The sequence below is a fragment of the Rhinatrema bivittatum genome, chromosome 5 (assembly GCF_901001135.1).
Source record: "Rhinatrema bivittatum chromosome 5, aRhiBiv1.1, whole genome shotgun sequence".
In the NCBI taxonomy this organism is placed as follows: domain Eukaryota; kingdom Metazoa; phylum Chordata; class Amphibia; order Gymnophiona; family Rhinatrematidae; genus Rhinatrema; species Rhinatrema bivittatum.
Window position 1 is genome coordinate 374,438,361 of NC_042619.1, and position 22,119 is coordinate 374,460,479.

Here is a 22,119-nt window from a genome sequence, read left to right on the forward strand (position 1 = left end):
CTGGAATTTGTTGCCAGAGAATGTGGTTCGTGCAGTTAGTATAGCTGTGTTTAAAAAAGGATTGGATAAGTTCTTGGAGGAGAAGTCCATTACCTGCTATTAAGTTCACTTAGAGAATAGCCACTGCCATTAGCAATGGTTACATGGAATAGACTTAGTTTTTGGGTACTTGCCAGGTTCTTATGGCCTGGATTGGCCACTGTTGGAAACAGGATGCTGGGCTTGATGGACCCTTGGTCTGACCCAGTATGGCATTTTCTTATGTTCTTATGTTCTTATCTGAAGGTCTGTATCATATCTCCCCTGCACATCCTTTCCTCCAGGGTATACATATTTAGGTCCTTCAACCTCTCCTCATAAGTCATTTTGGTCGCCCTTTTCTTGACTGCCTTCATCCTGTCTCTGTCCCTTTTGAGATACGGTCTTCAGAATTGAACACAGTACTCCAGGTGAGGTCTCACCAAGGATCTTTTTCTTAGTCATTACTCCTCTCTCTATGGAGCCCAGCATTCTTCTGGCTTTAGCTATCGCCTTCTCATATTGCTTCACCATCTTCAGATTGCTAGACACTATCACCCAAGGTCTCTTTCTTAGTCCATCCATGTACAACAGCCTTTCACCCCCCATCACATACAGTTCTTTCGGATTACCGCACCCCAGATGCATGACTCTGCACTTCTTGGCATTGAATCCCAGCTGCCATATCTTCGACCACTGTTCAAGCTTTCTTAAATCACATTTCATTCTCTCTACTCCTTCTGGCATGTCTACTCTGTTGCAGATCTTAGCATCATCCACAAATAGACAAATTTTACCTTCTATTCCTTTGCTCTCAAAGATATTGAACAGAATCGGTCCCAACACCGATCCTTGTGGCACTCCGCTTAACACTGTTCTCTCTTCAGAGTAGGTTCCATTTACCATTACACGCTGAATTCAATGTGGCAACCAGTTTGTAATCCATACTAGCACCATGGCGTTCACTCCTAAGCTTCTCATTTTATTCATAAGTCTCCTATGCGGGACCGTATCAAAAGCTTTCCCGAAATCCAAGTAGATCACAACACGCACTCTTCCTCAATCCAATTCTTTAGTCACCCAATCAAAAAAATCAATCACATTTGTCTGATAGGACCTTACCCTGGTGAATCCATGCTGCCTCTGGTCCAGCAATTCTTCTGACTGTAGATAGTTCACTATTCTTTCTTTCAGCAGCGACTCCATTACTTTTCCTACCACCAAGGTGAGGCTAACCGGCCTGTAGTTTCCAGCCTCCTCTCTGCTCCCACTCTTGTGAAGCGGGACCACCACCGCTCTTCTTCAATCACTCGGCACCACTCCCGTTTCAAGGGATCTATTGAACAGGTCATGCAGCGGACCCGCCAGCACATCTTTGAGCACCCTCAGTATCCTGGGATGAACCTCATCAGGCCCCATGGCTTTGTCCACTTTTAGTTTTCCTAGCTCTTCCCATACATTCTCTTCTGTAAACAGTTACATCTACTCAACTCCCCTCCAGTTTCTTGTTAACTAGTGACGGCCCTTCTTCAGGGTCCTCTTTAGTGAACACCGATCTGAAGTATTCGTTTAATATTTCTGTCATTTCTTCGTCTCTCTCCACACATTGATCCTTTTCACCTTTCAATTTCACTATACCACATTGAACTTTTCTCCTTTCTCTGATGTATCTGAAAAATGTTTTGTTACCTCGCTTTACCTCTTTGGCAATCCTTTCTTCCGCTTAACGTTTTGCTGTCTTGATTACTTTCTTTGTCTCCCTCAGTTCCACCAGATATTCTTCCTTGTTCTCCTCCCTTTGGGATCCTTTATATTTCTTGAACGCTGTTCTTTTAGCTTTTATTTTGTCAGCCACCTCCTTTGAGAACCAGATAGGTTTCATTTTTCTCTTGCTTTTCTTTACTTTTCTAACATATACAATAGTTGCCTTGGTAATTGCTCCTTTTAGTTTGGTCCATTGTTGTTCCACATCTCTTGTTCTCCCAGCCTTCTAGTTCTTCCTCCAGGTACTTCCCCATTTCATCAAAGTCTGTGTTTTTGAACTGCAAAACAAGGGTCTTCGTGCTTCTTCTCCGTATCCTATTTGTGATATGAAACCGTACCGTTGGATGATCACTGGTGCTGAGGTGGGCACCAACCTGGACATTAGAGACATTATCTCCATTAGTGAGCACTAAATCGAGTATAGCTCCCTCCCTCGTGGGTTCCATTACCATTTGTTTGAACAGAGCCCCTTGCAGGGCATCCACTCTCTACTACTGTTAGATTCTGTAGAAGGGATTCTCCAGTCTACATCTGCCAGATTAAAATCTCCAACAATCACCACTTCTCCCTTCTTTCCCATCTTTTGGATGTCTTCAACCAGATCTCTGTCAAGTTCTTCCATTTGATTTGGAGGCCTGTAAATCACTCTAATAAAAATGGATGCCCCGTCATCTTTTTTTAGGTCGGCCCATAGTGCATCTTCCTTGCAGCTCAGATGTTTGGATATTGTTTCTGACATAAAGAGCCACTCTTCCCCCTTTCCTGTCCTCTCTGTCCTTCCTTAACAAGTTATAGCCCGATATTGCTGAATCCCAATCATGAGATTCCGTGAACCACGACTCCATGACAGCAACAACATCCAAGTCCACCTCCACCATCAGGGCTTGCAGATTATAAGCTTATTAGATTTTCTTAAAAATATTCGTACAAATTGCATATTCAAGTTTAACTCACAGTGAATAATAAAACTAAAACATTATGTCATTCAATTATAACAGAAAAGGCTTCCCCAAATAGAACAGCTTTTAATTTTTTCTGAAAGGCTTTTGTATCTTTTATGGACCTGATTTCATTCAGGAGAGTATTCCATGATTTTGGATCAATTATGGATATAGCACAATTATAATTTCTAAATAAGCCTCCTTCACACTAAGTAATGTAAGAAGAGATTGAGAAGTCAAACATAAGATGTGAGAGAGAGGATTGGAGAGGCTATTGGTATGTAAGAGGGACCAAAAGGGGGCTTTGGAGAGGGAGATAAAGGAAAAAGAGGGGATGTGGTATGATTGGGGGTGGATTCTTTCCTTCTCCACTACAATTCTAATCTTCCCTTCTCCTGTATCCCCAGTTCTCCCTTTATTTTTCATCCTGATCTTCTATTCCACCCTCATGCACAATACTCCCATTCTTCCATCCTCCTCATCCCCTTACCTTATCCTCCCTGAGTCCCCCCATCTTCTCCTCCTCCTGAGTCTCTATCCTCCTTCATCCCTTATCCCTCTCCCCCCTCCTATCTAATATTCCTTCTTCCTTTCCTTCTTTGAGATCTCCTCTCCCCTCATTCCTAGATCCCTTCCCCCTTCATTCTCTCCAGGTCTAATCATTAAAGATCTCTTTTCCTCTAATAAAGAACCAAATTATATGGCCATAGAAATATCAGTAAACAACTATTTTATGAAGTAAAAAAAATGTAAATCGCAAATATATGCAAAATTATGCAAATCTGACAATTGCCACAGAGTTTACTAACTCTTGCTGCAGAACCTTGAAAAATCTGCTGTAAAAAACCAGGGACTCTAATTCAGTGTTTCCCCATCTTCTCCTAGAGGCACAACTATCCAATTGGGTTTTTCAGGATTGCCACAATGAATATGTATGAGGTAGGTTAGGGTTGTTCAGCTTGCAGAAGAGACGGCTGAAGGAGGATATGATAGAGGTCTTTAAGATCATGAGAGGTCTTGAACGTGTAGATGTGAATCGGTTATTTACACTTTCGAATAATAGAAGGACTAGGAGAAATTCCATGAAGATAGCAAGTAACACATTTAAGACTAATCAGAGAAAATTCTTTTTCACTCAAAGCACAATAAAGCTCTGGAATTTGTTGCCAGAGGATGTGGTTAGTGCAATTAGTGTAGCTGGGTCCAAAAAAAGGTTTGGATAAGTTCTTGGAGAAGTCCATTAACTGCTATTAATCAAGTTTATTTAGGGAATAGCCACTGCTATTAATTGCATCAGTAGCTTGGGATCTTCTTAGTGTTTGGGTAATTACAGGTTCTTGTGGCCTGGTTTGGTCTCTGTTGGAAACAGAATGCTGGGCTTGATGGACCCTTGGTCTGACCCAGCATGGCAATTTCTTATGTTACATTAGCATACAATGGAGATCCAGTGTATACAAATCTCTCTCATGTATATTCATTATGGATATACTGAAAACCTGAATGGTTAGAGTGAGCCTCTAGGAGAGGGCTAGGAAATGGTGCTCTGATAAAAACCCATTTAGTTAGAAATTTTGGCTCATTTGCATGTCTTTAAATTAATATATAAAACAATATTTGAGATGCAGTGCTGATTACCAGCACTAATTGCTATTATACCTTACAGGAAATTGCCATAATAAGCTTGGGCATGTATTATGTACAAAATAGCAAGTGGGCAATAAATATATTCCTATTTTCTATATATGAATTTACAGCTTTTACTAAGCACTAACTTGCTTAGGGCAATACTGAAATGAAAATTAAAACTGAAGGCCCACAAAATTCATGCATCAGTGTTTTCAGCACAATTATTTATTGACAAAGTAGAACATAGGATGGAGAAATAAAAAGCCAGCTATGTACCTATAACTCTGCGATTGAAGTAATCTGGAAGCATCCGTTCACAAACAGCGACCAGCAGCCAAAAAGCTTCTTCTTCTTTGGCATACAGTAGTAGAACAGAAGTCAAAATATTCATAGACTAAAAGAAATATTCAAAATGATGATCATATGAGCAACTAAATCCATCATAGCAGAGGTCTTACAAATCTGAAGTACATATATTTTTCTTCCAAAATAAAAAAATGTTAATAGGTAGATCAAAATTATCAGACATTTCAACTACTGACACTACTGAGTACTGACACTACATTTACAAAATATGTACAAAATATGTACAAAATAGCAACTAGAAAGCAGTGCACAGCAAATTAATAAACAAAAATGGCACCATATTGGGTCAAATGGTACATTAAGCCTAGCAACTTGTATCTGATAGTGGCCAATCCAGGTCACTTGGAAGACGTGGCATATCCTAAAGGGGAGTGTTGCTCACTCCCAGAAATGAGAGGTAGCAATCAAGTCTGCCTAACAGTTGGCTAAGGGGCCATCTATAAATGACGTCACAATATTTTGGCATGAAATCAACCGCCACCCCCTCTTGTCACACTTCACCACAAATCTCTAAACCTCCTTTCAAATTAGAACCTCCCTGGTCACAAAAGTGTTAATCCCATCCCTCCTGTTGAAGCGTAAAGTCTTTTATGGACAGCCCCTAATGCAATTATTTTGTGGCAAATCTATCAAAATGTGCACAGAAGCGTGTAATATTCATATAGAAAATCTCCAAGGGTATACAATAAAATGAAAACAAATATGTATTTCTATATGTTTCTATTTCAAATCAGTAGTAAATTAGACATATAAATGTCTAGAAAATGTCACAGAGGACCAAACCAAAGCAAGGAAAATAGCAGACATAACTATGAAATGCTTGATGTTTTGTCTTCATCCAGTCCTTCAGTTCCTTTTATAAAGATAGGCTAAACAGGTTAGAGTTTGTCAGCTTGAAATACAATACAAAACCTTATCCCTCATCACAAAGCATTATACAGTAACAAAACAGAATGGATGAATGTCACGCTACACTTCCAAACACCACAAAGGAATCTACATTCCACAATCACCGGTCTTCTCACAACCCACTCCTCAAAACTAGCTCACCACAACTCAACTAGAGAAAGTGCATTCTCCATAGCTAGACCCTCCCTATGGAACACCCTCCCCACAGACCTAAGACTTGAAAAGAAACTAAAAACATGGCTCTTCCAAAAAGCCTTCACGACATTCTGAAGACAACCAGCACTCAACTCACTCCCACCTCCCCCTCACCTCATCTTTTCCTCCTTCTTCCCTTCACACACCCTCTAACCCCCCTCTTTAATCACCAATCAATTTCCACCTTGAAATGCCCAAACTCTCATCCCCCTATTATCCATCCCATGCCTTTACTACACTGAAACAGTTACTAACCCAAAAATATCAACCCTTCCCCCCAGGAACATCCCACAGATTCAAGCCATATTTTGAAACCACAATTAACGCAGAATGTTAAGCTTCTATGTACCTAAATGTTCATAAGAGATACCCCCTCCCAAAGTTATTCTTTATTTGCTTGTTAAATTACTCTCCCATGTTATGTTCCCCCAGTTCCACACCCTGTTACAATGTAACCTACTTAACTCGTTCCATGTAAACCGATGTGATAACGTGTTGAAAGTCGGTATATAAAAACAAACAAATAAATAAATATTATAGAGGTTTATAAAATAATGAGTGGTTGGAACAGATAAGGAACAGTTATTTATCGTTCCAATAGTATTCTGATAAGCAGTCATGCCATGAAATGAAACTAACAAGATTTAAAACAAATTAAGAGAAAGTATTTTGTCCATTTATAGATATGTGCATTTGTTGGTCATTTGTTTCATTCATTTCATGGTACGTGTGCAAGTGTCCAAGCTTGTACAATGGAAAAACGTATATGCTTACCACGAAACAAATGAAACATCCCTTTTCATTTAATTTACAGTCAAGCTTTGGAATTTGTTGCTACAGGTCAAGACATCTAGTATTGCTGAGTTTAAAAGGGATATGGACAAGTTCCTGGGGGAAAAGTCCACAAACAATTATTAGCCAGGTAAACTTGGGAAAGCCACCACTTATTCCTGAAAATGAGCAACAAGGAATGTATTTACTCTTTGGGATCTATGGGTACTACCTAGTGACCTGCACTGACCACTGCCAAAGACAGGTTCATAATTTATTCTGACTCAGCATGGCAATTTTTTTGTTCTGATAATACTGTTTCAGATCTTGTATATCATTTTCATTTGTAATAAAAATATATCTTATTATATAATACTGTTATGTATCCTTACTGGACACAGAAGGAGAATGGGACAGAGTTCAAATTACTTACTGTATATGAACCCCATCTCTTTTATCAACTTCGACGTCAAACTCCTTGCAAAGATTATGGCCACTCACCTGGACAAATTTTTATCATTTGGTGGAGGCTGAGCAAATTGGTTTTGTCCCGAAACGCAATATGGTTACCAACATTCGGAAAATTCTTGTCTTCATGGCCAATAGTCAAAATAAATGTGTGCCCTCATTGCTTTTAAGCTTGGATGCGGAAAAAGCGTTCGACCACTTCGAATGGAATTTCATGTTTCGAACACAAAGTTTTTGGTATCTCCAAGTTTTTTTTGCGGGCTGTTCAAGTCCTTTATCAGGAACCCCGAGCTTCTGTATATGTTAATGGGTGTAAGTCTGAGGAGTTTGTATTAGGGAGAGGCACCCGCCAAGATTGCTCATTATCACCCTTGCTAATTATTTTAGCATTGGAGCCTTTTTTGTGTCGGCTTCGGACCAACCGAGTTATCGTTGGTATCCATACTGATGCGCGCATGGGCATTTCTTTTAAACTTTCCGTTTTTGCAGACAATATTCTGTTACATGTTTCTGACCCGCAGCGGTCCATACCGGCTCTTTTATCAGATGTAGCAGAATATGGCTGTGTGGCGGCTTTAAACTTAACCTGGATAAATGCGAAGTCCTGCCGGTCGACCCTGCCATCCAACAGATGTGGACTGGCGACTTTCCGATGAGTCTCTTTCCTATCTTGGTGTCACATTAACCACAGACCTATCTCAGCTCAGAAAGGTTAATTTTATCCGCCTTTTCCGCATGACCCATCGGACCCTCACAATATGGCAAACCTTTCTGATTTCGCTTTCGAGCCGAGTACACTTGGTGCAAATGATTCTCTTGCCCAGGTGGCTTTATTACTCCTGGGGGAATTCTGTGCACAAAAACTTAAAATTCTGCAAAATTCTGCAAACTTTATATTGGTTAAAATGACACAATTTACATGACAGATTTTAAGTAATTACATTTTAAGAACATATGGAAATGCCATACTGGGTCAGACCAAGGGTCCATCAAGCCCAGCATCCTGTTTCCAACAGTGGCCAATCCAGGCCATAAGAACCTGGCAAGTACCCAAAAACTAAGTCTATTCCATGTAACCATTGCTAATGGCAGTGGCTATTCTCTAAGTGAACTTAATAGCAGGTAATGGACTTCTCCTCCAAGAACTTATCCAATCCTTTTTTAAACACAGCTATACTAACTGCACGAACCACATTCTCTGGCAACAAATTCCAGAGTTTAATTGTGCGTTGAGTAAAAAAGAACTTTCTCCGATTAGTTTTAAATGTGCCCCATGCTAACTTCATGGAGTGTCCCCTAGTCCTTCTACTATCCGAAAGAGTAAATAACCGATTCACATCTACCCGTTCTAGACCTCTCATGATTTTAAACACCTCTATCATATCCCCCCTCAGTCGTCTCTTCTCCAAGCTGAAAAGTCCTAACCTCTTTAGTCTTTCCTCATAGGGGAGTTGTTCCATTCCCCTTATCATTTTGGTAGCCCTTCTCTGTACCTTCTCCATCGCAATTATATCTTTTTTGAGATGCGGCGACCAGAATTGTACACAGTATTCAAGGTGCGGTCTCACCATGGAGCGATACAGAGGCATTATGACATTTTCCGTTTTATTCATCATTCCTTTTCTAATAATTCCCAACATTCTGTTTGCTTTTTTGACTGCCGCAGCACACTGAACTGTCGATTTCAATGTGTTATCCACTATGACACCTAGATCTCTTTCTTGGGTTGTAGCACCTAATATGGAACCCAACATCGTGTAATTATAGCATGGGTTATTTTTCCCTATATGCATCACCTTGCACTTATCCACATTAAATTTCATCTGCCATTTGGATGCCCAATTTTCCAGTCTCACAAGGTCTTCCTGCAATTTATCACAATCTGCTTGTGATTTAACTACTCTGCACAATTTTGTGTCATCTGCAAATTTGATTATCTCACTCGTCGTATTTCTTTCCAGATCATTTATAAATATATTGAACAGTAAGGGTCCCAATACAGATCCCTGAGGCACTCCACTGTCCACTCCCTTCCACTGAGAAAATTGCCCATTTAATCCTACTCTCTGTTTCCTGTCTTTTAGCCAGTTTTGCAATCCACGAAAGGACATCGCCACCTATCCCATGACTTTTTACTTTTCCTAGAAGCCTCTCATGAGGAACTTTGTCAAACGCCTTCTGAAAATCCAAGTATACTATATCTACCGGTTCACCTTTATCCACATGTTTATTAACTCCTTCAAAAAAGTGAAGCAGATTTGTGAGGCAAGACTTGCCCTGGGTAAAGCCATGCTGACTTTGTTCCATTAAACCATGTCTTTCTATATGTTCTGTGATTTTGATGTTTAGAACACTTTCCACTATTTTTCCTGGCACTGAAGTCAGGCTAACCGGTCTGTAGTTTCCCGGATCGCCCCTGGAGCCCTTTTTAAATATTGGGGTTACATTTGCTATCCTCCAGTCTTCAGGTACAATGGATGATTTTAACGATAAGTTACAAATTTTTACTAATAGGTCAGAAATTTCATTTTTTAGTTCCTTCAGAACTCTGGGGTGTATACCATCCGGTCCAGGTGATTTACTACTCTTCAGTTTGTCAATCAGGCCTACCACATCTTCTAGGTTCACCGTGATTTGATTCTGTCCATCTGAATCATTACCCATTGCTAATGTCAGTGGCTATTCTCTAATTGAACTTAATAGCAGGTAATGGACTTCTCCTCCAAGAACTTATCCAATCCTTTTTTAAACACAGCTATATTAACTGCACTAACCACATCCTCTGGCAACAAATTCCAGAGTTTAATTGTGCGTTGAGTAAAAAAGAACTTTCTCCGATTAGTTTTAAATGTGCCCCATGCTAACTTCATGGAGTGCCCCCTAGTCTTTCTACTATCCGAAAAATGCAGAACAATTATTACTTAACGATGCAGAATTTTAAATATTTTGAGCAGAATGTCCCTAGAAATTCACTGTAAGAGTGTCCCTTCCACTCACGCTCCCTACTCTCCTGGCCACTTTGCTCTCTCAGGCCCCAACTCCTCCAATCTGCCAGTATCTCTCCCCTCCACCTCTAGGCTCAACCCCTTCCACTCTAACGCCACTTCCAGAGTTTGACCCCGTTCTCAGTACTGCCCCTCACACAGGCTCCCTCTTGTCCCTCCCTCTCTCACATACATACTCCCTTCTCTCTAGGGCACATACACATACTCATACAGGCTCCCTCATGCTCTTGCACACACATCCCCTCATACAGGGTCCCTCTCTCTTGCATATACACCTACACAAGTTCCCTTTCTCTCTCACGCATACACCCACACACAGGCTACCTATGTCTCTCTCTCACGCACCTCTTCACACAGGCTCTCTCACACATATACAATCCCTTCACATAGACTAGCACCCTCACATACACATGATCCCTTTTTCATACACACCAGCTCCCAATCTCTCACACTCCTTCACAATCTCCTCAGATAGGCTCCCTCTCTCTGGGACCCACATTCAAGTACCCCCCCTGATCTCTCCCTCCCCCCCGCTCACCCTCCCTGGTCTCTCTCACACACACCCTGCTCTCTCTCTCACCCCCTCCCCTCTCTCACATGCTCCTACTCATCCCCCTGCTCTCTCTTTCTTTCATCCCCTCACACACACCTCTACTCACATTCACTCTCACCGGGGCCTTCCTCTTCGCCGCGAGCGGAATGCGGCACACAGAGGCCTTCCCCTTCGCCGCAAATGGCAGATGCCCCATTCACGGAATGCCAGGGCCTTCCTCTTCGCCGCGAGCGGAACGCATCCCATGGCGGCCTTCCTCTTTGCCATGAATGGCGCACCATGACCTTCCTCTTCGCCACGCAAATTCTGTACTCCGCAGAATTCCCCAGACTAAAACTTAATTTATTTCAAACTTTACTCAGTGCCTATACCAATTGGGACTTAGCACATGTTGATTACTTGGTACGCCATTTTATTTGGAAGAAACAAACGGCCCTGCCTACGTGGTCGATTCTACGTCACAGGAAGGACTGCAGAGGATTAGGACTCGCAGAACTGAAATTATACAATACAGCATGTAATTTATGTCACGTGGCTGACTGGATGCTGGAAACATCCTTTTTCATGCCTCTAGCTTTTGAACAATTGCTTATATCTCCTGGGCTCAATCTCTGTTACTTTTTACATGTCGTACCAGGCTGACCCCACCCTTGTTAAAAAAAAAAAAAAAAAGAGTCTGCTTTAATTTCCTTTCCTCCATGCATGGCGATATCTATGCAAGGCCCTTAATTTAGAATATATGATATCTCAATTTCTCCCTATATGTCGCAATCCTAGTTTTGTTCCAGAGCTCGCCAGTAGCATTTTTTCCCACTGGGCCTCTAATGGGTTGAAATGGGTGGGACAATTCCTCTCTGATGAGGGACGTTTTAAAACCTTTTCTACTCTTTGTGAAGAATTTGATCTGCCGGACACACATCTGCTTATTTTCAAATTCAGAACTACATTCGCTCCTTGAGGGTCCAGGGCTGGAATAGTGTTCAGCGAGAATCTCCTTGATACGGAAGATCCCTTCCCTAACTCTATTTCTTATTATTATAAGCTTCTCCTATGTCTGAAGCCCACTTTGAATTTTGAGGGGTTTTTATCACAGTGGCAAAGTGAACTTCCTTCGGAAACAACTGTAGTGCAATACGCTCTTAGTTTCAAGCGCATTCCAATGATTGTCTGTGGCCAAGACCTTAGGGAAACTCAGTACAAATTCCTCACGCGTTATTATTCCCAGGTATGAGCTCACCATCTTAATCTCACCCCCTCGCCTATCTGTGAGAAATGCCATTTATCACTGGGCACACTGGGTCATAAGTTTTGGGGTTGCCCTAATGTTCAGGCTTTTTGGCACACAGTTGTCACTTATATTTTTTGAGTGACTGGGATACAGCTGCCTTTTCAGACTCCCGCTCTTCTATTTGACCATCTGCATGGAATAGCATTATGGCAGAAATATAAGCGGATGTGGATTCAGAAGGCTCTATTATAGTAACCAAGAAATCCATCCTTTAATCTTGGGTGGGACCAGATTCCCCTAATTTGACTTACTGGAAAAATCAAGTTCACCTTTTGTGTCTGACTGAGAAAGTGGCTGAGCGCACAGACATCGCCTGTAAATCTAAACCCTTTCTCTCCATCTGGGCTGCCTTTGTTCAGTCTCTGCATCATAGAGCAAGCAGTTTAATACTCAATGATCTTTCACTGCCTAGTGTTCATTAATTCTTCTTTTTTATGTTCTGTTCCCTTGCTTCAGACTCAAGGGGGGAGGGGAGGGGAGGGGGGGCCTATTTTTGCAGTAAGGGGGGCTGTGAAGGTTCCACCAGCCTGTTCTTCATGGTTTTTGTCACTGCTCTCTCTGCCCCGTTTTGTGGGGAGTTAAGGGAGAGGGGGGAATCAGTGGGATTAAGGGACCGCATTGCCTTTGTTATACATTTACTGACGTTATGCTAGTGGTTGTTTATTTGTTCTGGCTACTTGGCAATGTTTGTATTTTGTGAAACTCAATAACGATATTTAAACATAAATCACCCGTTGCCCCCAAGGAACCAGTTCTCCATATGTGTAAAGTAGAAAAGAGTTAAGTAGGAAGCACTGCTGCCCAATGTGCCAATGATGGAGCAGCCTATTCTGTCTCTTGAGCATTACAATTGTTAAGGTTCAATGCATCGCATGCTCTGGGCTTGGTGCATTGTGCTTCGAAGCCTTATGCATCGACAGCACCAGAGCTGTGTGCATTGATATCGCTGGGGCTGGAAGGTGTCAGCTGCATCGAAGGTGCTGGATCAATGCTTTTATGGCACTGGATGCATTGCCGGCCACAAAGAGCATTTCTTTTTCTTTGTTTTTTTGTTTGCTTGACCCCAAGGACCTGGCCTGTTCCATCAACTGGGGATACCTCTTAGAGGAGTTCCTTCTCAACTCTATGCCCAGGGAACATAAAAAGAGGTCCCACTCCAGGAGGAGAACTGACTGCATCTCCTCAGAGTCTTTTGCAATTCCTCCATTTTTCAGGCCCGGAACTTTTGTGACCATGGAGATACATGGCCACAATAACAGTTTACCAAAAAACACCACAATATTCCCCAGTGTTGGGACCCTTACTTTTCAATATATTTATAAATGATCTGGAAAGAAATACGAGTGAGATAATCAAATTTGCAGATGATACAAAATTGTTCAGAGTAGTTAAATCAGAAGCAGATTGTGATAAATTGCAGGAAGACCTTGTGAGACTGGAAAATTGGGCATCAAAATGGCAGATGAAATTTAATGTGGATAAGTGCAAGGTGATGCATATAGAGAAAAATAACCCATGCTATAGTTACACAATGTTAGGTTCCATATTAGGTGCTACAACCCAAGAAAGAGATCTAGGCGTCATAGTGGATAACACATTGAAATCGTCAGTTCAGTGTGCTGTGGCAGTCAAAAAAGCAAACAGAATGTTGGGAATTATTAGAAAGGGAATGGTGAATAAAACGGAAAATATCATAATGCCTCTGTATCGCTCCATGGTGAGACCGCACCTTGAATACTATGTACAATTCTGGTCGCCGCATCTCAAAAAAGATATAATTGCGATGGAGAAGGTACAGAGAAGGACTACCAAAATGATAAGGGGAATGGAACAGCTCCCCTATGAGGAAAGACTAAAGAGGTTAGGACTTATCAGCTTGGAGAAGAGACGGCTGAGGGAGGATATGATAGAGGTGTTTAAAATCATGAGAGGTCTAGAGCGGGTAGATGTGAATTGGTTATTTACACTTTCGGATAATAGAAAGACTAAGGGGCACTCCATGAAGATAGCATGTGGCACATTTAAAACTAATTGGAGAAAGTTCTTTTTTACTCAACGCACAATTAAACTCTGGAATTTGTTGCCAGAGAATGTGGTTAATGCAGTTAGTATAGCTGTGTTTAAAAAAGGATTGGATAAGTTCTTGGAGAAGTCCATTATTTGCTATTAATTAAATTGACTTAGAAAATAGCCACTGCTTATTACTAGCAACGGTAACATGGAATAGACTTAGTTTTTGGGTACTTGCCAGGTTCTTATGGCCTGGATTGGCCACTCTTGGAAACAGGATGCTGGGCTTGATGGACCCTTGGTCTGACCCTGTATGGCGTGTTCTTATGTTCTTAAGTATAATGGTGGACCCGAGGGACACACAGCTTATTCATCTTCTCAAGTTGTACTCATGAAGGTCCAACAAATTTAACAAAAAATTTAACATAAAGTATAGAATATTATACTGGGGAATATTGTGGTTTTTTGGTATTATTTGGGATTTCCTCAGATTTCTGAGTTAGTGGGGCTTTTTGATTTTTTGGATTGTCACAATAACAGTTTGCCTGGTCATGGTCTGGTCAGGTCCAAAGCAGTAGTAACAGAGATCATGTTCATTGGTAATGGACATTATCCTACCATATATATGGTTTTTGATACCACTCACTGTGGGCTTCATGAAACTGGAAAATCTGTTAAGAAATTTTCTCTCTTTTTTTTTTTTTTTTTGTATAATACTGAAAAGTGCTGTTTGGGGACTGCTGAGGCAGTAAGGTAGTGAAATAACTGAAAAAAGTATAAAAATAGGTAGGAAAAATTTCTTGGAAGTAAAGAGTACATGTCCTTGCTGAGTTTCAGACAAAAAAATAGCGAAGGCCCTCACTGGAATTCCCGAGCATGCTCAGTAGAACAAAAGTTCTATGAGCTTAGAGAGATAGGTCCCATTCAGTGCTTTCAGATGACCTCACCCACATGTCAAGCTAAATCAGCTTGTTTGTCAACAACTAAGTAATTATAAATGCCTAGTGTCTTATATAGAGACACTATATGGTTATTTTTATTAGACTCAATGGCACAAGAAGAAACCAACAACTACATATTGAGATACAAGGAAATACTGAACTGCAGAAAACTATATTAAATTGAAAATCTAAAGTAAAGAACACCTTTGTTCATACCAGCTGCTTCCTATTTCTCTTATTCTTTATAGCTAATCATATAAAGCAGAGTGTTGAAGGTTTGATTAGGAATATCTTTGGCTATTTATAATCTTGTACCCAATAAACTTCATGATTTTGTTCTTAAATGTATTCTGTTTTTTAATCTAAAACATGAATATTTAACCTTCTACATATAAGTAGTATTGTACATTATGTGAACATTATACTCTCATGTCAATGTATTTACGTAGCAAACCTCTGGTTCAACTAGATTTAAGTGCTTTTTTAATATATATAAAAAACAAATAAAAACCGATTTAAAAAAAGCATAAAGTGATTAGGACTTAAAGCAAATGTTGCTTACCTGTAATAGGTGTTCTCACAGGACAGCAGGATGTTGGTCCTCACATATGGGTGACATCACAGGATGGAGCCCAATCACGGAAAACTTCTGTCAAAGGTTCCAGAATTTTGACTGGCCCCTGCTGGACATGCCCAGCATGGCACTAACCCTGCAGCCAGCAGGGGTCCCCCTTCAGTCTTGTTTAAAAGCTACAGGCAGTGCCGAAAAATAAGAAAACGTAATGAACCCAACAACGCGGGGCGGCGGGCAGGTTTCGTGAGGACTAACATCCTGCTGTCCTGTGAGAACACCTGTTACAGGGTAAGCAGCATTTGCTTTCTCACAGGACAAGCAGGATGGTAGTCCTCACATATGGGTGAGTACCGAGCTGAGGATGTTCGAGAAATGCACCAAATATACCCAAGGTGTGCGAGGCACTAAGAGTGAAGGGCTGTTTAGAAGAATAGTCAGAAGGCATCAGAGAGAGCTGTCTTAGGATCTCAGGATGGTCCTAAGTTCCGCCACCGTCCGTTGAATCTGTTCGCCAAACAGATTATCTCCTACACAGGGAAGGTCAGATAACCTGTCTTGTACCTCAGGGCGAAGGTCAGAAGACTTAAGCCAGGCCCACCTTCTCGCTGAAATAGCTGCTGCAGATACCCTTGTAGCAGTATCAAAGATATCATACATAAGAAGATCTGATCTCATGCTTGCCTGCCTCAAAACACTTGTTTACCAGGGTTTGGAGCTGATCTTGAAATTGCTGAGGCAGGGAATCTGTCAAGTCTTGTATCTGCTCAAAAATGACTCTGTTATACTGTGTCATATAGAGTTGGTAAGCAGCAATTCAGGAGATGAGCATTGATCCTTGGTAGACTCGGCAGCCAATAGCATCTAGAAACTTCTGTTCCTTGTCAGGGGGAAAAGAAGTATGAGGCTTTGACCTCTTTGACCTCTTCTGTACCAATTTTATCACTACAGATTGGTGATTCAATTGTGGTTTCTGAAAGCCCGGAGCTGACTGCACCAAATAGGTAGTGTCAGCTTTCCTGTGGACTGAGGCAATGGAGCCAGGATGTTCCCAGTTCTTCTTTAGGAGATCCAGAAGAACCTGGTGGATAGGGATGGAGGTTATTACTTTGGGGGCATCCAGAAATTGGAGCAACTCCATCATCTGATGTCTATCATCCTGCTCAGTCTGTAATTGGAAGGGAACCAATTCAGACATTTCCTTCACAAAATTTATAAAGGAATGGTCCTCTGGAGGAGAACGCTTTCTACTTTCAGTAGGTGAAGGTGGTGAAGGCAAATCATTGGTGTCTGGTGAGGAATCATCAGTCCATGTTTGTCTCTACGATCCCCTCGGTCTTGAGGGGGAGTAGAGGGTGTCGAAGGCCGAGATGTCGTCAATGCCGGACGGTCACCGGTCGGTGCTGGCGCGAAGTTGACGGTGCCGGTTCTGACGACATTGATGCAATGGACGGAGTCGGGGTTTGAGCACGGAAGAGAAGTTCCATCTTCTCCATTCTGGCCTTGCAACCTTTTGGTGTCAAGGGCACATTTGGTGCAGGTCAAGACATCATGCTCTCGTCCAAGACACATTACACAGACTTTATGGGGGTCTGTGATGAACATGGTGCGATTACAGTCCGGGCACAGACGGAAACCCGACGCCAGGGCCATGGAAAAAATTGAGCTGCGGTACGGTCGACGGCCAGTAGGCCGCGAGGGCCAAACTCGACGCTAATCGACAGAAACACGGGTAAAAACTTACCGGAGTACCGCGGCTTGAAAAAGTTAGAGGGACCCCTGTGAGGCAAATTAACTTTTAGTAATTACGTGAGGAAAATTCCTGTCAGGAATCTCTGCAAAGCTCCTTAACCGCGAAGCTACTGCTGCGTGGAAAAAAGAAGACTGAAGGGGGACCCCCTGCTGGCTGCAGGGTTAGTGCCATGCTCGGCATGCCCAGTAGGGGCCAGTCAAAGTTCTGGAAACTTTGACAGAAGTGTTCTGTGATTGGGCTCCATCCTGTGATGTCACCCACATGTGAGGACTACCATCCTGCTTGTCCTGTGAGAATTTGTGTTTCTATAGTGTATATTTCATGATTTGTAGCTTGCAAAACAGATTTGAATTAGCTAAAATTAATGAGTCTCATGTAGTCTTACTAGAAGGTAACAGTCAACTGTCTTTTTATCATTTGTGGTTTATATTTATAGAAAGCAAAGAATTCATTCTATTTTATTTTTTAGTTTGTGTTTACATTTTGTACTATTTTCATCATCATTCACAACTCTAACTCATTAATCACATCTATTTTAATTGTAAAAGTCAAAAAGAAAAAAACATTCCATTAAAGACATTCCACTAGTTAAAGACATTTACTAGTTATCTACGTCACCATGAAGAAAAGGGGAATTGGATTCAGATAGCAACTAACAAGGGCCCATACTTTTATGGTTTGGGGAACAAATAAACATGAGGGTAACTAGCTGATACGGTGCTTACCTACCCTTAATCACTAAGCCTGATACTTTTGATGCAACTCCAACATTGCTCTGCTTTCACGACGACAGTTAAGGGACATTGGATTCAAAAAGCATCCGAGGGTCCTGACTTTTATGGTCTGGTAAACTGATAAGCGTGGAGGTAACCTGCACAGTACAGAAGATACTGGCATAAGTTTGCTGGGCAGACTGGGTGGATGATTTGGTCCTTTTCTGCCATCATTTCTATGTTTCTATATCAAAATCATATACCAACAATAATCTCGTTACCCTAAAGATGTTTTTATTATTTTTACATATGCACCTGCAGCAAAATATCAAAAAGTGTGAATAAGCAAAAAGTAAAATTACTAGAAATTATTCTCAAGGATCATTACCTGGCAGTATCCAATTTTGGGATTCCTGTGTGCATAGGCAGTCAGAACTCTTCTCAAAGCTGCAATGCCTGTTTCATTCTGGAAGGCTGGGTGCTCAGGCAAAGAGCGATGTAGGTCACGTTCAATCTCATCTGTTGCTATACAACACTTGCCCATTGACTCTTCTACTAGATTACTATAGTAACCAGGATGTGATACAAGATCAGTCACAGCATCTGAATCAGGAGTAGACATAGGATGATTATGAGCACAGCTTCAAGGGAGATGAGTGTAAACATCAAATTGTGACATTATCAACTATGTCTCCCTTATTTCCAGTTAGTCTGAAATGTGACTGCACATTATAGACACTAACTGCTTTGCAGAGCATCATGTAAAATAAACGTGTCTTTTGAGACTGAGCGGTGATTCACACATGCCTGGAGACAGAATGTAGTCGGACTCCAATCTTTCTTAAAAAATTGATTTTTATTACAGCTTCACTCATATACACAGCAGTAGACTGACTTTACCTTCAGACAGTGTACTCTCTCGCTCTGCTCACAGTTGTGCTGCTTCATCTCTGTTCAATGCTGCTCCCCAAGGGGAGGAGCTAGCAATTTGTAATATTCCGTAGGCGGAGTTATTGTATTGTGGGTTGGCTCGCCACAGACTGGCAGTCTGTTATGGTACCACTCTAGTAGTGTACGGAATAAACACTTCATGTAACTGGTGAATCCTTGGGCTGATGGCAGATGACAGCGCCCCCAGGAGGATATCCTGAGAGGGACCACCGGCTAGGCTGGAGTATGGAGACAAACACAGACAGGAAGTAGAACCACCAGAGGTGGCTTTAGTGAGCTGATGTGCACGGCAGGGCTGAAGTCCCTCAGATACTGGAATTGCAATCTCTGGGTTGCTGAGCTATAGAGAGAGAGACTATAGGTAGTGGGTAGACAGGGTATGCTGGATATATAACCAGTAGTAGATGATACACTCACAATTGTAGATATCTGTAATGGCTTCTAAGCAACAGAGAGTCTTCAGTATATTCAGCAAAGGAGCCGAAGGTGTGTACTGGTTCCTATATGCAGTCTGAAATAGTAATTCACGATCTCCGTACCTGCGATAACGTCTTAGACAGAAGACAGTCTTCAGAGATTAGGAACATAGGCCCTCGTGGAGCGAGTACCAGTTCCTATCTGTAATAGAACTCACAGTGTTCACATTTGCGATCGCTTCCAGGCAGTAAGGAGTCTTCTGAGCATTCAGGGATGTAGGCCCTCAAGGAGAGAGTACCGGACCCCGTCTTAGCAATCTGGAATCAAGAAGAGAGAGCGGGACCCCGAAGAGCGGGTTCCCCTGGGAAGTACAAGAAGGCAGAATAGCTTGGATGAATCGTAACCAAGAAAGAGTATGATTCGAGTCCTTGCTAACTCGATTCGTAGTTGCAAGCAAAGACCTTTTAAGATGGAAGCGGATTTATTTATTTGTTGAGTTTTATATATCGTCATTCGGTAGAGCCATCATAACGGTTTACAAAAATATACATTTTTCTTAGCAGTTGTGTAACAGAAAAAACAATGTGAATGTTATACATTTTCTTAGCAGTTGAGCAACAGTAAAAAACAATTTGAACAATATCAGAAATAAGCATATCAAGTTCAGAGAGCATTATTAGGTTGGAAGAGGAGGGTATGCAATTCAGGGTGAAGAGAATGTATTAAGAGGTTTATAACAGAGTTCAGTTGAGAGTTGGAATGATCAGACGTCTGAGGGTCAGTGTAGAATTTGCGGAACATTTGTGTTTTTAGGTCCTTTTTGAATATTTTTAGGTCGTGTTGGGTTCTCAGGAATTTAGGTAGGGTATTCCAAAGTTTAGGTGAGGCAACTGAAAAGACTCTTTCGCTTGTGGTTGCCAGATGTGCATCTTTGATAGGGGGAATGTTTAGGTAGCCTGAGTTATTAGAGCGTAGGTTTCTTGGAGGATTTTGAGGGATTATGTTTAGGGTGTTAAGACCTTGATGATCATTGTTTAGAATTTTGTGGAGTATGGTCATTGATTTGTAAGCAATACGTGCAGTAATAGGGAGCCAGTGAAGTGAGGTCAATATTGGTGTTATGTGTTCATTTCTTTTTGTACCAGCTAGGACTCTGGCGGCTGAGTTCTGCAGTATTTGGAGTGGTTTGAGGGATGAAAAAGGTATTCCAATTAGTAAGGAGTTGCAATAGTCGAAGGTGGAGAAGATAAGAAGTTGAAGTACAGTTCTGAAATTATAGGGGTTGAGAAATTGTTTCAGGTGTCTTAGGGTTAGGAGTCTGTAGTATCCTTCTTTAGTTTTATTTGATATGTGGTTCTTGAAAGAAAGTTCTTTATCAATGATAACTCCAAGGTTCCTGGTGTGGGTGGTAGGGAGTATAGTTATCATTTGTTTGTCAAGTATTGTCAGGGGTTGAATTGGGTTTTTTATCCATGAGTATTATTTCAGTTTTGTCAAAGTTGATTATGAGTTTCAGGGAATTTAGGAGATGTTTGATTGAGATAAGTAGTTCTGAGGTTTTCTTGTAGATGTCTTCAATCGAATTTTGTATAGGAACGAGGAGCTGAATGTCATCAGCGTAGAGGAAGTGTGTGATTTCATATTCTTTTAGTAGTTGGCAGATGGGGAGAAGGTATGACGTCACTATGGGGGGACGCCCCCGAGGTTCGCGCCCTTGCCGGTACAAACTCTGGAGCGCGCGTGCGCGCCCCTACGTCATCAGGAACATGGCGGATCCGCAGCGTCAGGCCAACCCGGAGACTCCAGAGAGACGCGGCAAGGAGTCGCCGTGGCAGCAAGCCGTCCCTCAGACCCGGAGGGAGTCGCCACATAAGTAGAGAGGGTGGAGCGAGGGCGAAGAGCAGGCACAAACGCAACAATCTCAGCTAAGTGTTTGGACAGTGTTACACACAGGAACTGCCTTCCTCCCAGAGACCTCTGGACTGGTCTGATTATTCCCACCTGAATCCCAGCTCTTATTTCTCCTTTGCTAGGCCATGCCCACAGAGCTCTCTCTCTCAAGGGGAATTAAAGTGGACTAGACATCCAACCTGGTCCCACACAGGTTTAAAGGGGAAAATATGGGCAGTGTCACAGTTTTATAATCAAACTTTTATAATAATCATTCCTGGCTAACAAGCAATGCTAGAGAAATCTGACATGACATAATATTAAAACATCTTATATCTACAGATCAAACTGAGAGAAAGGAAAGTGATCCAATATGGAATTTAGATTATACAAGGATCCTGGCTCACTGAACAGAAACAGAGCAATGTTACTAATAGTGATCATGTGGTCAATTACCCAAATATTGACTGCGTAAATGTATCATCGGGACATGCTAGAGAGATAAAGTTCCTGGATGGAATAAGTGACAGTTTTATGCAGCAATTGGTTCAGGAACCAACGAGAGAGGGAGCAATTTTAGATCTAATTCGCAGTGGAGCACAGGATTTGGTGAGAGGCAATGGTGGTGGGGCTGCTTGGCAATAGTGATCATAATATGATCAAATTTGAATTAATGACTGGAAGGGGGACAGTAAGCAAATCCATGGCTCTCGTGCTAAACTTTCAAAAGGGAAACTTTGATAAAATGAGAAAAATAGTTAGAAAAAAACTGAAAGGAGCAGCTACAAAGGTAAAATGTGTGCAAGAGGCATGGTTATTGTTAAAAAATACCATGCTAGAAGCACAGTCCAGATGTATTCAACACATTAAGAAAGGTGGAAGAAAGGCAAAACGATTACCGGCATGGTTAAAAGGGGAGGTGAAAGTAGCTATTTTAGCCAAAAGATCTTCATTCAAAAATTGGAAGGA

General features: G+C 41.6%; 1 protein-coding gene across 4 annotated transcripts in view; it reads right to left on the reverse strand.

Moving 5' to 3' along the window:
• TBC1D8 (TBC1 domain family member 8) overlaps positions 1–22,119 on the reverse strand; it is a 438,780-nt gene that overhangs the window by 160,915 nt on the left and 255,746 nt on the right. For all 4 annotated transcript variants that reach the window (XM_029604799.1, XM_029604801.1, XM_029604802.1 and 1 more), the window contains 2 exons: positions 18,281–18,495; positions 4,626–4,743 (listed from right to left, as the gene is read on the reverse strand). In XM_029604799.1, the coding sequence (XP_029460659.1) occupies positions 4,626–4,743; positions 18,281–18,495 (333 nt within the window). The remainder of the gene's footprint in view (positions 1–4,625; positions 4,744–18,280; positions 18,496–22,119) is intronic.